Source organism: Protomyctophum bolini, assembly GCF_963924005.1.
Source record: "Protomyctophum bolini genome assembly, chromosome: 21".
Classification (NCBI taxonomy): domain Eukaryota; kingdom Metazoa; phylum Chordata; class Actinopteri; order Myctophiformes; family Myctophidae; genus Protomyctophum; species Protomyctophum bolini.
In genome coordinates, this window is record NC_137882.1 from 1,415,849 (window position 1) to 1,432,999 (window position 17,151).

At 46.4% G+C, this 17,151-nt stretch overlaps 1 protein-coding gene across 1 annotated transcript in view; it reads left to right on the forward strand.

The window, feature by feature from the left end:
• Positions 1–408: 408 nt before the first annotated feature.
• Positions 409–17,151, forward strand: part of LOC308336020 (retinal-specific phospholipid-transporting ATPase ABCA4-like) — a gene marked incomplete at both ends in the record, with an annotated part of 167,311 nt that continues 150,568 nt past the window's right edge. The window contains 8 exons of the mRNA XM_080793262.1: positions 409–474; positions 3,075–3,168; positions 8,142–8,283; positions 11,737–11,876; positions 14,071–14,198; positions 16,069–16,266; positions 16,643–16,700; positions 17,003–17,088. Of these exons, the coding sequence (XP_080649388.1) occupies positions 409–474; positions 3,075–3,168; positions 8,142–8,283; positions 11,737–11,876; positions 14,071–14,198; positions 16,069–16,266; positions 16,643–16,700; positions 17,003–17,088 (912 nt within the window). The remainder of the gene's footprint in view (positions 475–3,074; positions 3,169–8,141; positions 8,284–11,736; positions 11,877–14,070; positions 14,199–16,068; positions 16,267–16,642; positions 16,701–17,002; positions 17,089–17,151) is intronic.

Below are 17,151 nucleotides of genomic sequence, written 5' to 3' on the forward strand. Positions count from 1 at the left end.
CAAACAAAGGCCTGATTTGTGGTGGCTGTGTGTTGACTAGCATGAGGCTAATGGTGGTGGTTGTGTCTTGACTAGCATGAGGCTAATGGTCGTATGGCTGTGTGTTGACTAGCACGAGGCTAATGATGGTATGGATGTGTGTTGACTAGCACGAGGCTAATGATGGTATGGCTGTGTGTTGACTAGCACGAGGATAATGGTGGTGGTTGTGTGTTGACTAGCATGAGGATAATGGTTGTGGTAGTGTGTTGACTAGCATGAGGCTAATGGTGGTATGGCTGTGTGTTGACTAGCACGAGGCTAATGATGGTACGGCTGTGTGTTGACTAGCACGAGGCTAATGTGTTGCAGGTGGTTGTGTGTGTGGGCTAACTGGACACGTGTCTGTCCAGGTGAGGCGGAGCCATCATGGGGGCAGCCAGCCAGGTCCGTCTGCTGCTGTGGAAGAACTGGACCATCCGCAAGAGGCAGAAGGTACAAACAAAACGCTTTAAAAGTTTAAAACCCCCAGAATGGGAGCTTGGGGTTAGTTAGTTTGTAGTTCAGTTAGGCTCACTATAACTACAAACTGAACTATGGCCTCTTGTAGCCCATGCTAACTACGTTAGCATAACAAACGGGGATGCGTCGGAATACCGGTGTGTAACCCATAACAAGACAGCATCCAAACAACTTTGTTGTGGAGTGGTACAAAACAAATAAATAGCCACGACAACAACATAAACTCACAACAAATCACATGTGTTGTGAGCTTGTAGATTCTGCCAGCCTATGTTTTAAATAAACAAACAAAAAGGGGTGAAACAATAAAGCTAAACATTTTCTAATAGTTCATAGAAATGGGAATATAAAGAAATAGGTCTATTGAACATGTCCACTTATAATGGCACACCCCAAACAGTTGTCAATTAAACCAGTGGTTCCCAAAGTGGGGTCTGGGGACCCCCATGCAGGGCCAGGGTCCTTGAGGGAGCTCCAGGGGGTCCCCAGATAAATGATAGTTAGGAACCAAATGGACCCGTTGGGTTCCATTTTTGTTTAAATGAACATTAGTATAAATTGGGGGTCCCAGAGATAGAAATGCCATTAAATGGTCCGTAGACTAATGCATGTCAAACTGGGGGTCCTTGAAATTAAATGGGTTGAGAATCACTGCTAGAGCAAATATAATCTTCTCTTATGGAGGTCCCTGGCATATATTTTCAAATGGGGGTCCTCCAGGGCTAATTATAGTGTTAATTTGGGGGTCCTTGACACGAGAAAGTGTGGGAACCATAGTGACACTGAATTAAAACTGGGGTCTTCAAACTATATATTATTGCATCACTCCCTTGAGTCCCTTCGATGATATCCAGCCGTGAGCTTGTAGATCTGCTATTTTTACAATATGTATCTGTGGAACCGAGTCAAACCGAATGTCAAGTGCTTGGCATTCGTGCTGGGGAGGGGGACGTCCCCAGTTAAAATAATACGATCAGTGCTATTGAACACCCTTTACGTCTGTGTGTTGTTCCATAAATCAGTGCTATTGAACACCCTTTACGTCTGTGTGTTGTTCCATAAATCAGTGCTATTGAACATCCTTTACGTCTGTGTGTTGTTCCATAAATCAGTGCTGTTTGAACACCCTTTACGTCTGTGTGTTGTTCCATAAATCAGTGCTATTGAACACCCTTTACGTCTGTGTGTTGTTTCATAAATCAGTGCTATTGAACACCCTTTACGTCTGTGTGTTGTTCCATAAATCAGTGCTATTGAACACCCTTTACGTCTGTGTGTTGTTTCATAAATCAGTGCTATTGAACACCCTTTACGTCTGTGTGTTGTTCCATAAATCAGTGCTATATTGAACACCCTTTACGTCTGTGTGTTGTTTCATAAATCAGTGCTATTGAACACCCTTTACGTCTGTGTGTTGTTTCATAAATCAGTGCTATATTGAACACCCTTTACGTCTGTGTGTTGTTTCATAAATCAGTGCTATTGAACACCCTTTACGTCTGTGTGTTGTTTCAAAAATATTGAACCAATGAAAAGTACTAAATAGCGCTTGGGACAAAAACTCTTAACTCCATTGGACCCTCAAACTGTCTGCTAAAGCAACTAACTACAGCACCTCCCCTCCTCTCAAACTGTCTGCTAAAGCAACTAACTCCAGCACCTCCCCACCTCTCAAACTGTCTGCTAAAGCAACTAACTCCAGCACCTCCCCACCTCTCAAACTGTCTGCTAAAGCAGCTAACTCCACCACCTCCCCCCCTCACAAACTGTCTGATAAAGCAACTAACTCCAGCACCTCCCCACCTCTCAAACTGTCTGCTAAAGCAGCTAACTCCAGCACCTCCCCACCTCTCAAACTGTCTGCTAAAGCAGCTAACTCCACCACCTCCCCCCCTCACAAACTGTCTGCTTTAAGCAACTAACTCCACCACCTCTCAAACTGTCTGCTAAAGCAACTAACTCCACCACCTCTCCCCCTCACAAACTGTCTGCTAAAGCAACTAACTCCACCACCTCTCCCCCTCTCAAACTGTCTGCTAAAGCAACTAACTACAGCACCTCCCCCCCTCTCAAACTGTCTGCTAAAGCAACTAACTCCACCACCTCTCCCCCTCACAAACTGTCTGCTAAAGCAGCTAACTCCACCACCTCCCCCCCTCACAAACTGTCTGCTTTAAGCAACTAACTCCACCACCTCTCCCCCTCACAAACTGTCTGCTTTAAGCAACTAACTCCACCACCTCCCCCCCTCACAAACTGTCTGCTTTAAGCAACTAACTCCACCACCTCTCCCCCTCACAAACTGTCTGCTTTAAGCAACTAACTCCACCACCTCTCAAACTGTCTGCTAAAGCAACTAACTCCACCACCTCTCCCCCTCTCATGCAAGTAATTGACAGTATATTAAGTCTCTACACCAACTTTGATGAGGCAGCTTTCAAAATATAAGGTTTCCTGATTTCCTGATAAATGAAATTAGGTGGTTTCTTTCCAACAGCAGATATATATATAAATATATAGGATGGTATTTTTTATTAAATCTGTTTATTTATTTTTCGTCCCTTCACGTTTAGGAGCGTTTCCTCATGGAGATCTTGTGGCCTCTGATGCTGTTCACTACTCTGGTGTTTCTGAGGAGAGCCAACCCCCTGTACCGACAACATGAGTGTAAGTTACATGTAGTTACATTACTCTGGTGTTTCTGAGGAGAGCCAACCCACTGTACCGACAACATGAGTGTAAGTTACATGTAGTTACATTACTCTGGTGTTTCTGAGGAGAGCCAACCCACTGTACCGACAACATGAGTGTAAGTTACATGTAGTTACATTACTCTGGTGTTTCTGAGGAGAGCCAACCCACTGTGCCGACAACATGAGTGTAAGTTACATGTAGTTACATTACTCTGGTGTTTCTGAGGAGAGCCAACCCACTGTACCGACAACATGAGTGTAAGTTACATGCAGTTACATTACTCTGGTGTTTCTGAGGAGAGCCAACCCACTGTACCGACAACATGAGTGTAAGTTACATGTAGTTACATTACTCTGGTGTTTCTGAGGAGAGCCAACCCCCTGTACCGACAACATGAGTGTAAGTTACATGTAGTTACATTACTCTGGTGTTTCTGAGGAGAGCCAACCCACTGTACCGACAACATGAGTGTAAGTTACATGTAGTTACATTACTCTGGTGTTTCTGAGGAGAGCCAACCCCCTGTACCGACAACATGAGTGTAAGTTACATGCAGTGGCGGAAAGTTCTTATAACGGCAGGGGGTTCATGCAGCCACGCCCCAGCGGTGGAAAAAAACGAGTTGTGTTTTTTCGGTTGGTACTTTATTTACAGTTTGTTAATGAACACAGTGTTTCAGTTCACAACGAAGAACACATTAAATTGTTTTAGCAACATTTCAACATGATCAATGATAAACAGTAAAGCAGTCGCTTTGTGGCGGTCGCTTATTGACGTACCATTTAAAGTACGAGTGGTTTGCCAGTGGGTTCAGTCGCGCCTTTTTCCAAAATGCCAGGGGGTTCAGTCGCGCCTCTGAACCCACGGAGTTGACGCCACTGGTTACATGTACACACTAAACCCAAGCGTTTAGGTTATAAAGGTTATAAACACATATTTGTAAGACTTTTGTTTAGATTATAAACAGAAGAACATGCCTGTAACACTTTTTAAACACAGTTTAAACAATCAAAGTCAGTCATATAGGCGTTTAGAATTCAAACACTAGGTGTTCTCGTGAGGTGTTCTCGTGAACAGATTTTTGGGAGACAATAAACACATTCCTCAGGTTTTTATGTGGGTAATAATTTGTGTTTTTAGATATTTTAGTATTTCAAAGTGTCCATGATGTCATGTACACTGCGGGGCTCACTTCCTTCCTGGACTACAATTCCTTTTTTTCTTGTCGTGAAAAATCATGACAACAAACACAATTTTTCGGGCCAAACAAAGAATTAGAAAGTAGGAAAACAAACGGCAGGTTACAACACTTTTTTTGTTGTTTGTAATTATTTGTTTGGTAGTAAATATTGTCTGTGTTGTCATGATTTGTCACGACAAGAGTTGGCTTCGTACGACGCTTAAAAGGTCTTTAAATAAATAGGTTTTTTTAAATGCCTATGGGGAAAAATGCATTGGGATTCATTTCCTGGGCCTGGCGTTGTCATGAAAGGGGGAGGGACTGCGACGCTCTTATTGTGGATAGGGTTTAGGGCTGTCTTACTGAGACAACATGTTCCATCATGTTTAGGGGACCGTACCTATGTTCCCTCAGCCCTATGTTCCCTCGGGTCCGCGTCAATATGCCGACGGTCCGATGGACAACCTACCTCAAACCCTCACCCTAACCCTAACCTCCCCCGGGGCAGACACCTAAACCTAACCACCCACCCTCTCCCGACCCCCAGCGCACCTCGGACCAATGCTCCTTCTGAGGGAACATAGGGCTGAGGGAACATAGGTATGACCCCATGTTTAGAAGTGTTGGTTGGATATCACTCAACGGTCCTACGTGCGTATCACCTGTTTTGAAATGGCACATAAATGCAGGAGGCAGCAGGACGTTGCTTTGCTGAAAACGAGCGCTTCCAAACTCTCCACACACACTGAAAAATAATCGCCTGCAAGGAATGTGTTGATCTAATGGGGACGCGTGGACGTGAAATGTGACCAGGGACAGTGGTTTAATATACAAGGGGGCATTTTTCATTTTTCAGTTCTTTACATATTATGAAACTGCACACTGTAACCTTTCATATTATGATGTATTGCTCATTGAAATTGGGGGGGAAATGAAGAAGATATGACCATTTGAAACTTGTTGAACTGTAAACCCCAAAGTACAGAATTTGCCATTCTAAGATTTCAAAGTATTTAGCATCTCTGAGCCCAGGAATGGGTGTGACAATATATACTTGTCTCCACCCCTTAAAGGGACACTTCACCCTTTTTGCAAAAAAATATATGTTAATGACGTTTAGAAGCTTTAGATCACTTTCCTGGGGGTATTTATGTGTGTAATATGTGGTTTTAGATATTTTAGATTGTAGCAGTGAGCCTGTTGTCTCTGATGTCATGGACACTGGTCTCACTACCTTCCTGGACTACAATTCCCATAATTTTTTGGTGCACTGCTCCTCCTTGTGGATAGGGGGGAGAGCTGTCTTACTGAGACAACATGTAGTCCAGGAAGGAAGTGAGCCCAGTGTCCATGACATCAGAGACAACAGGCTCACTGCTAAAATCTAAAATATCTAAAACCACATATTACACACATAAATACCCCCAGGAAAGTGTTCTAAAGCTTCTAAACATCATTAACATATATTTTTTTGCAAAAAGGGTGAAGTGTCCCTTTAACCCTTTCTGTTGAAGCAGACTATGTCCGCTCTGAATGAAGAATTATTTTAGATGTTTTAACGTTCTTGGTATATCTCATATATTTGTCATATCTGTGCACATTTTCATCACGAAGCCTAAAAGGCAAACAGAAATGTAATTTATATTTATATAAAAAAAAATCCAATTTCCAATGCCAAAAAAACCCCCACACTTAACCCTAGAACACTACATTTTGTCACATGACCACCACTAAACATGGGTATATTTGACCAATGTAAAATATTCCATAACAAATATTTCATCATATCAAAATATATTGAAGTACAGCGATATTCCATCCATCCATCCATCCATCCATATTCAACCGCTTATCCGTAGTCGGGTCGCGGGGGCAACGGCTCCACCAGAGAGCTAGGAGACGCCCGAGAGGCATCCTAACCAGATGCCCCGAACCACCTCAGCTGGCTCCTTTCCCAAGCGAAGGAGCAGCGGTTCTACTCCGAGTCTCTCTCGTGTGACTGAACTTTCTCACCCTATCTCTAAGAGAGAAGGCCAGCCACCCGTCGAAGAATACTCATTTCGGCCGCTTGTATTCAGTACAGCCATATTGTATATTATTAGGCAAAATCTGTGAAAATTGTGCATATTATATTTAAACAAGTAAACATATTCCTAAACTATAGAAAACCACCAAGCCACTAATCAGACTCTCTCTGCTGCTCCCTACAGGCCACTAATCAGACTCTCTCTGCTGCTCCCTACAGGCCACTAATCACTCTCTCTGCTGCTCCCTACAGGCCACTAATCACTCTCTCTGCTGCTCCCTACAGGCCACTAATCAGACTCTCTGCTGCTCCCTACAGGCCACTAATCAGACTCTCTCTGCTGCTCCCTACAGGCCACTAATCAGACTCTCTGCTGCTCCCTACAGGCCACTAATCAGACTCTCTGCTGCTCCCTACAGGCCACTAATCAGACTCTCTCTGCTGCCCCCTACAGGCCACTAATCAGACTCTCTGCTGCTCCCTACAGGCCACTAATCAGACTCTCTGCTGCTCCCTACAGGCCACTAATCAGACTCTCTGCTGCTCCCTACAGGCCACTAATCAGACTCTCTCTGCTGCTCCCTACAGGCCACTAATCAGACTCTCTGCTGCTCCCTACAGGACACTAATCAGACTCTCTCTGCTGCCCCCTACAGGCCACTAATCAGACTCTCTCTGCTGCTCCCTACAGGCCACTAATCAGACTCTCTGCTGCTCCCTACAGGACACTAATCAGACTCTCTGCTGCTCCCTACAGGACACTAATCAGACTCTCTCTGCTCCCTACAGGACACTAATCAGACTCTCTGCTGCTCCCTACAGGACACTAATCAGACTCTCTCTGCTGCCCCCTACAGGCCACTAATCAGACTCTCTCTGCTGCCCCCTACAGGCCACTAATCAGACTCTCTCTGCTGCCCCCTACAGGCCACTAATCAGACTCTCTCTGCTGCTCCCTACAGGCCACTAATCAGACTCTCTCTGCTGCTCCCTACAGGCCACTAATCAGACTCTCTCTGCTGCTCCCTACAGGCCACTAATCAGACTCTCTCTGCTGCTCCCTACAGGCCACTAATCAGACTCTCTGCTGCTCCCTACAGGCCACTAATCAGACTCTCTGCTGCTCCCTACAGGCCACTAATCAGACTCTCTCTGCTGCTCCCTACAGGCCACTAATCAGACTCTCTGCTGCTCCCTACAGGCCACTAATCAGACTCTCTCTGCTGCTCCCTACAGGCCACTAATCAGACTCTCTGCTGCTCCCTACAGGCCACTATTAATCAGACTCTCTGCTGCTCCCTACAGGCCACTAATCAGACTCTCTCTGCTGCTCCCTACAGGCCACTAATCAGACTCTCTGCTGCTCCCTACAGGCCACTAATCAGACTCTCTGCTGCTCCCTACAGGCCACTAATCAGACTCTCTGCTGCTCCCTACAGGCCACTAATCAGACTCTCTGCTGCTCCCTACAGGCCACTAATCAGACTCTCTGCTGCTCCCTACAGGCCACTAATCAGACTCTCTGCTGCTCCCTACAGGCCACTAATGAGACTCTCTCTGCTGCTCCCTACAGGCCACTAATCAGACTCTCTGCTGCTCCCTACAGGCCACTAATCAGACTCTCTGCTGCTCCCTACAGGCCACTAATCAGACTCTCTGCTGCTCCCTACAGGCCACTAATGAGACTCTCTCTGCTGCTCCCTACAGGCCACTAATCAGACTCTCTGCTGCCCCCTACAGGCCACTTCCCCAACAAGGCCATGCCCTCGGCGGGGCTCCTGCCGTGGATCCAGGGCATCTTCTGCAACGCCAACAACCCCTGTTTCCAGTTCCCAACCCGGGGAGAGTCCCCCGGGGTGGTGTCCAACTACAACACCTCCATGTGAGTACCACCTCCACCCAGAGTCCCCCGGGGTGGTGTCCAACTACAACACCTCCATGTGAGTACCACCTCCACCCAGAGTCCCCCGGGGTGGTGTCCAACTACAACACCTCCATGTGAGTACCACCTCCACCCAAAGTCCCCCGGGGTGGTGTCCAACTACAACACCTCCATGTGAGTACCACCTCCACCCAAAGTCCCCCGGGGTGGTGTCCAACTACAACACCTCCATGTGAGTACCACCTCCACCCAGAGTCCTGGGTGGTGTCCAACTACAACACCTCCATGTGAGTACCACCTCCACCCAGAGTCCTGCAACGGGTCGGATTCCCGTGATTCCCCGCGGGTACCGGGTGTTTGACGGTTGGGAACGGGCGGGTATATAATTATATATACCTTTTTTATAAATGAACAGCGCGGGCGGGGTAACCTTTTTTAATCGGTGGACCCCGCACTGCGCCATGTTATCAACAGCAGCTGAGCAGCGGAGACAAGTTAAATCCGTCACGTGCCCAAGTAAAGGAATCGGCAGTGATGTCACATCACTGCCGATTCCTTTAGTTTAGTTTATTTGATCTTCCTTCAGTTTCAGATACAAAATGTAAAGACAATGAACGTAAGCTGGTATGAGAACAAAACCAAAACATGAAGATGACCAAAAGGAGGCAGAAGCTAAAAGCTTATAAATGCCTATCCTACTTACAACAGAACATGAATCGTAATACTCATTACATTAACAGATTCACAAACAAAAGTCAGATACGAGAATTGCATCCTACACCAACCCCCCCCCAGTGTCACCGTAGAGATAGCATTACATAACCGTTAGATTACACATTATTATTGTTGTTGTTATCCTTATTCACATTACCCTCATTGCCAAATTGCCAATGATCATTATTATTTATGTTGTTGCTGAGAAATATCATTTGGTTCACATTTTTACTGTTAGCACCAGTAGGACGCGCAAACGCGGGAAGCGAACGCAGCTGAGACCCTGCAGATCATGTCTGTCTGTCTGTGTGTCTGTCCCGCTGTTACTGTATATGTGGACCTGGCCCCTTTTGTGCCCATATATGGAGCTGAGTGATTGCTGATGCAACACACTCCATATTTGGATAGCGGGACAGACACACAGACAGACAGACACACGGACAGACAGACATGATCTGCTAGGTCTCATAGTAAGTGCTCACTGCGTTCGCAATAAATACAATTTTCAATTTACAATTTAGGCATTTATCAGACGCTCTTAATCCAGAGCTACTTACATTAACCCATTTAGTCCTGATATCAGATTCTAAAAAAATGTCTTCTAAATCAGGATGTTTCTATATATGTCAGTGGTTCTCAAACTATTTAAAGTCAAGGAGCCCTAGAATTATTATTATTATGTATACAAGCTCATAGTGCGGCACTATGAGCTTGTATACAGTACTGTAGGTCTGCTATTTTTGAGCTTGTAGATCTGCTGTTTTTCAATAGCTAAAGCATAACAGAATGCTTAAAACACCAAAAGGGGTTCCCGTCCTGAATGGGTTAAGCGAGAACAAAAGCATGGGAATACATCACATAAAAGCATACAATAACGTTAGTTAATTTATTATTAACCCATTCTGAACGGGAACCCATTTTGGTGTCAGCATCATGTTATGCTTTAGCTATTGAAAAATAGCAGATCTACAAGCTCGTAGCGCGCCACTCGGTGGCGCGCTATGAGCTTGTAGATCTGCTATTTTTTGAAAAATCGAAGAGCGACTGACATTTTTAGAATCTGATCTCAGGTCAGAATGGGTACATCAGACCAGTGTGTGTCCTAGTGGAAACCTCATATGAATCTGATCTCAGGTCAGAATGGGTTAATAATGACAGCACTAATGACTATCAAAACCTGTAGAAAAAGTATCAGTTGATCATACAATAACGTCCACATCCACCATATACATAATCTCCCTATAGTATGCTGTATTTGGCCAAAAGGATTCGCTTGAGCAATTTCTTAAAATTTTGAAAAGTTACTACTGTGTTTGACTTCCTCTGGTTCCTCTGGCATTCCAGATCTTAACCCCTTGGACAGAGATCCATATGTCTCGAAAGTATTCACAAATATTCCATGATATACAAATGTGCTTCCAAGATCTACAAATGTGCTTCCAAGATCTACAAATTTATTTTTTGTGCAGAGATACATTCCTGTGGGTGTTCCTGACATGCACAGAACCGGTTTAAGCTATTGGGTTGTTCAAGTACTAGAGAAGAGGGTCAATATTTGCGTGCGTGCGTGCGTGCGTGCGTGCCCATGTGTCTGCGTGCGTGCGTGCGTGCGTGCCCATGTGTCTGCGTGCGTGCGTGGGAGCGTGGGAGCGTGCGTGCATGTGTGGGAGCGTGCGTGTGTGCGTGCGTGCGTGTGTGGGAGCGTGCGTGGGAGCGTGCGTGCATGTGTGGGAGCGTGCGTGTGTGCGTGCGTGCGTGCGTGCGTGGGAGCGTGCGTGCATGTGTGGGAGCGTGCGTGTGTGCGTGCGTGCGTGTGTGCGTGCCCATGTGTCTATCACACCGCAGGTGTGCGGTGAATAGGCACATTCCTCTCTCTCTCTCTCTCTCTCTTTGAACATGATGTGCAGAAAGGCTTTCCTGTGTGTGTGTGTGTGTGTGTGTGTGTGTGTGTGTGTGTGTGTGTGTGTGTGTGTGTGTGTGTGTGTGTGTGTGTGTTGCTGTCTCTACTTGGGGGTATACTCGAGGTGGCGGTGGGGGGGCTGTGGCTCAGGAGGTAGAGCAGGTCGTCCAATGATCCCTGGGTCGGCGGTTCGAATCCCGGCTCCTTGGGCAAGAAGACACTGAACCCCACCCTGCCTCCAGTGAGTGGGTCGGTGTGAGCTCAGCTCTCCACCGTCGGTGTGTGAATGTGGGAAGTGTGAGGACGCTGCAGGCGTCGACTGTTCGCCGCCTCACCTCCCAACGTATGAATGAATAATGGACCGTTCGTTGTAAAGCGCTTTGAGCACTTGGAAAAGCAGCTATAAAATATGCCATTCATAAAAATAAAAAAGCCATTCATTACTCTGTGTGTGTGTGTGATAGGAGAAGGATATCAAATGGAACACAACCTCCCTATAAAGACTAATCATTGTGTATATTCCTGCACTATACCTGCATCCAGTGATCTTGGTACACATAATCTATTGTAGATTCTGACCTTCAAAATGTACTGTACATAATTTTTTGTTTTGACTGTATTGTTGTATTGTTCTTTCTGCTTTGGCAACGTCAACGTATGTTTTCTCATGCCAATAAAGCCCTTTGAATTGTGTGTGTGTGTGTGTGTGTGTGTGTGTGTGTGTGTGTGTGTGTGTGTGTGTGTGTGTGTGTGTGTGTGTGTGTGTGTGTGTGTGTGTGTGTGTGTGTGTGTGTGTGTGTGTGTGTGTGTGTGTGTGTGTGTGTGTGTGTGTGTCTCAGATTGGCTCGGTTCTACGCAGACACCCAGGACCTGCTGTTCAGCGACCCGGAGCTCCTCCCCCTGGCCCGCCTCTGGAGGGAGCTGACCGGCATGGCCCGGTTCATGGACACCCTGAGAACCCGCCCTGAGCTGGTCCGAGGTCAGTCAGAACCCGCCCTGAGCTGGTCCGAGGTCAGTCAGAACCCGCCCTGAGCTGGTCCGAGGTCAGTCTGTACCCGCCCTGAGCTGGTCCGAGGTCAGTCTGTACCCGCCCTGAGCTGGTCCGTGGTCAGTCTGTACCCGCCCTGAGCTGGTCCGAGGTCAGTCAGAACCCGCCCTGAGCTGGTCCGAGGTCAGTCAGAACCCGCCCTGAGCTGGTCCGAGGTCAGTCTGTACCCGCCCTGAGCTGGTCCGAGGTCAGTCTGTACCCGCCCTGAGCTGGTCCGAGGTCAGTCTGTACCCGCCCTGAGCTGGTCCGAGGTCAGTCTGTACCCGCCCTGAGCTGGTCAGAGGTCAGTCAGTCCAGTAAGGCCCGTTGTGAGAGCCTCGGATCTCTCTAGGAATTGATCCCGTAGCTGGACCTGACTGACGCGCCGTTCTGGTGCCGTACTGTTTATTCGCTGTGTGTCAGTCAGCCCCAATATAACGTCACACAGGCAGCTCTTCATGCTTTTAACGTATATTTATTTCAACCATGCAAAGAGTTGAGTATACAGCATCAGATCTGCGTGATATTAGAAATAAACGATAATTAGAACAGATTACAGACGATGGATACTTCAGACTGAAACAGACAAACATTTCGCTCAACACCGTTTCAAAGTGCTGACGTATACCTGCGGTCAAAGCCGTTTGGCCTTCCGGGTCAATCCTTCCCTCACCATGCACGTGAACTTGACGCTTATGTAACAACAGCGCCAGCCCAAGGTTTACATAAATGTGTTCGACATTAGTGGTCATTTGGCCCAAAATCGCCGTTATATGATATATTCATGCAGTGTGATTACAGTTTAAAGACAAATCCAAACCTGCAGACGCCCCCGTCTCTGCAGTGCCGTTTGCAATGCGTTGAGAGCTTGTAATGATAATAATAATAATAATACAACTTTATTTGTATAGCACCTTTCATGACATGAAATGCAGCTCAAAGTGCTTTACAGAACAATTGAGAACATAAGAAAAGCAAGGCAACGACATAAAAAAGCAGTAATGCAATACAGTGAGGACATGAATAACAAAAAACAATAAAAGATCAATTAAAAGCAATGTTGTAGAAGTGGGTCTTGAGCTGAGCTTTAAAAATGTCTACAGAGGCTGCCTGTCGAAGGTACAGTGGGAGCTTGTTCCATGCCGACGGCCCATAGAAGCAAAAAGCTGCTTCCCCGTATTTTTTAGTTGCCATTTTTTTAAGCAAAGCGAGCAGGCCAGCAGTGGAAGACCTTAGGGGGCGGTTTGGGACATATTTAGGCATGTAGGTAGGAAGGTGTGAGACCATTGAGAGCTTTATAGACAAGTAAAATAATTTTAAAATCAATCCTAAAAACAACCGGAAGATCTGTCTGTTCTTGACAACGTGAACGAGCCCCAACAAAAACTGCAAAAACAAACGCGTTGAGAACCCGCAGACCCGACCGTCTCTGCAGCCCCCCCCCCCGCCTGCAACGTGTTGAGAGCTTGTAGATCTGTCTGTTTTTGCAGCGCTGGTGTTCGTTCACATTGTCAACAACACAATACGGGCGGAGATGAAGTGAAGTTCAATCAGTGCGTTGAATCAGCAGCAGCAACAAGCTAACAGCAGCTTAGCTAATGATTTGTCACTCCCGTCTTTTTAAGTGGTGCAGCCACTTCCTTAAGTGACTGTGTGTGTGTGTGTGTGTGTGTGTGTGTGTGTGTGTGTGTGTGTGTGTGTGTGTGTGTGTGTGTGTGTGTGTGTGTGTGTGTGTGTGTGTGTGTGTGTGTGTGTGTGTGTGTGTGTGTGTGTGTGTGTGTGTGTGTGTGTGTGTGTGTGGGTGGCTGGGTGGGTGCGTCTGAGCACGAAAACAGCATGGCTGTTTTCCACCACCTGTGCACAACCTAACACACACACAAACACACGCACATATTAACTGTATATATGGGGATTTCGGGTGTGCCAGTACAGTACAGTACAGTACAGACTACAGTTTCTTTTTCACTGACGGAAACTAAAACCTAAGCTATGGTGACTAAAACTAAGACTACATTTGTTGACAATCTCGTCAACAAATAGAAACTAGACTAAAATGTTAAACAGGGACTAGTGTCAAAAGTGTCAACACTGCCAAGGTCCTGACCATCTCTCTCTCTCTCTCTGTGTCTCTCTACCATGTCTCCAGGTCGTGGGGTGAAGGTGGAGGACATCTTGAAGGACGGTGAGGTCGTGACCTCCTACCTGCTGAGAGACGTTCTCCTGACGGAGTCCGTGGTGAAGCTGCTGCTCAACGCCGCCATCAGGCCTGAGCAGGTGTGTGTGTGTGTGTGTGTGTGTGTGTGTGTGTGTGTGTGTGTGTGTGAGTGTGTGTGCGTGCGTGCGTCCGTGTGTACACACTGTACGTGTGTGCGTCAATTTAACAAAGGTGCAGACGATCAGAAATCAGCAGAGAGTGAGCGACCTTTTGCGTTACTCTATGTCGTATTGAAGTGGACTGGTTAAACCAGACTAATATTGAAGTGGACTGGTTAAACCAGACTAATATTGAAGTGGACTGGTTAAACCAGACTAATATTGAAGTGGACTGGTTAAACCAGACTAATATTAGAAGTGGACTGGTTAAACCAGACTAATATTGAAGTGGACTGGTTAAACCAGACTAATATTGAAGTGGACTGGTTAAACCAGACTAATATTGAAGTGGACTGGTTAAACCAGACTAATATTGAAGTGGACTGGTTAAACCAGACTAATATTGAAGTGGACTGGTTAAACCAGACTAATATTGAAGTGGACTGGTTAAACCAGACTAATATTGAAGTGGACTGGTTAAACAAGACTAATATTGAAGTGGACTGGTTAAACCAGACTAATATTGAAGTGGCCTGGTTAAACCAGACTAATATTGAAGTGGACTGGTTAAACCAGACTAATATTGAAGTGGACTGGTTAAACCAGACTAATATTGAAGTGGACTGGTTAAACCAGACTAATATTGAAGTGGACTGGTTAAACCAGACTAATATTGAAGTGGACTGGTTAAACCAGACTAATATTGAAGTGGACTGGTTAAACCAGACTAATATTGAAGTGGACTGGTTAAACCAGACTAATATTGAAGTGGACTGGTTAAACCAGACTAATATTGAAGTGGCCTGGTTAAACCAGACTAATATTGAAGTGGACTGGTTAAACCAGACTAATATTGAAGTGGACTGGTTAAACCAGACTAATTTTGAAGTGGACTGGTTAAACCAGACTAATATTGAAGTGGACTGGTTAAACCAGACTAATTTTGAAGTGGACTGGTTAAACCAGACTAATATTGAAGTGGACTGGTTAAACCAGACTAATATTAAAGTGGACTGACTCGGTCCCAGACTTTAGTTGTTTCTCCCTGGAACTAAAAACGTCTGTGTTTCCGAGGCTATACCGTCTTCATGACGACAACAGAAGCACCAACGACGTGTGGCAGCCTGTTGTGTCTCTCTCTCTCTCTCTCTCTCTCATTCCGTAGTGTTTTTGCCAACAGACCAAACAGATGCTGCTGTTTGTCTTGATTCTGTGTTGATCTGCTCTGATGGAACCGCTGTCTGCTTTTATATGAAATTAGTAATGCTGCTGCCTTCTGCTTCTGCTTCTGCACCCGATATGAGCCAGGCGGCAGGAATCTGCCTCTGGCAATCTACGCATGCACGCACGCACGCACGGGTCGCACGCACGCACGCACGGGTCGCACGCACGAGTCGCACGGGTCGCACGCACAAATCGCACGCACGCACAGGTCGCACGCACGCACGGGTCGCACGCACGCACACACGCACAGCGCACATGCACAATGTACATGCACGCACGCACGCACGCTCGCTCGCACACACCACAAACGCCCCCTTTCACAACGATGAGGGCACCAGGAAAACATTTCCCATGTATTTTTCCCATATAGCCGTTTCAAACAGATACTGTAAAAGATAACTAGAAAGGTAAATGGGGGTCCCGCGGGCTAATTAGTGTACATTTTGGGGGTCCTTGACATGAAAAAAAGGTTTGGCAACCACTGGTCTATACTGTAGCCCTTAACCATTTTGGGCGGGAACCCCTAAACCCTCTCTGTATCTGTCTCTCTCTCTCTGTCTCTCTCTCTCTCTCTCTCTCTCTGTCTCTCCCCCCCCCTCCCCTCCAGTTTTCCCATGGCGTTCCAGATCTCCGTCTGAAAGACATAGCGTGCAGCGTCTCTCTCCTGGAGCGCTTCCTGGCGTTCCCGAGCCGCCGCGCCCTCTACGCCGTGCGGAGCGCCATGTGCGCGCTGGGCGCTCAGCGGCTGCAGCGCATCGAGGACAAGTTCTACAACGACGTCGACTTCGTCAAACTGCTCCGGATGGTCAGTTCAGTTCACTGTTCAGTTCACTGTTCAGTTCACTGTTCAGTTCACTGTTCAGTTCACTGTTCAGTTCTCTGTTCAGTTCACTGAGTCAAGACCTGATCAGTTCAGTTCACTGTTCAGTTCACTGATCAGTTCAGTTCACTGAGTCAAGACCTGGTCAGTTCAGTTCACTGAGTCGAGACCTGATCAGTTCAGTTCACTGAGTCAAGGAACCCCTTTTGGTGTTTTTAAACATTGTTATAATTTATAAAAATAGCAGATCTACAAGCTCATAGCGCAAAATCAAATGTATGAAATGAAATGTATTTGGCCGACAACCCACCAGGCGTGGTGATGTCTCCATATATGGAGGCGTGTGTGACGGACGATGTAGGTTTTCATAGTAAAAACACAGAGTGTTACAGACGGAGAGGGGCAGGGGCTGAACTCTCGTAAGAGGGCTCTTTTGGACAAACGTGGCGATTAATACCAGATCTACAAGCTCACAACGCGTCGTGCTGCTGCGGCACGTTGAGAGGGCTTGTAGATCTGCTATTTTCGAGGCGCAATCCAGCACTTTTTTATAGCTATATAGTGAAGATTTACGGTCTACAGTAACGACATGAAGTTCAGGAGACTTTGTAAAATATACTGTGTATTCTTTCAGAGCAAGCACACACACACACACACACACACACACACACACACACACACATATACAACATTGGGAAAAGGTTCCTGAATCTCCACGAAGGAGGAATGTTGGAGAGGAAGCTAAAGGATGTTCTGTTTGCTGGACGCTCCGTGTCTGGCTTCCTGGAACCTTTGGCCTTTTGTCTTGTGAGCTGAGCTGAGCTGTCTGGGGGAGATCCCTGGAAGTCATTATCATAAAAAACATCTCAA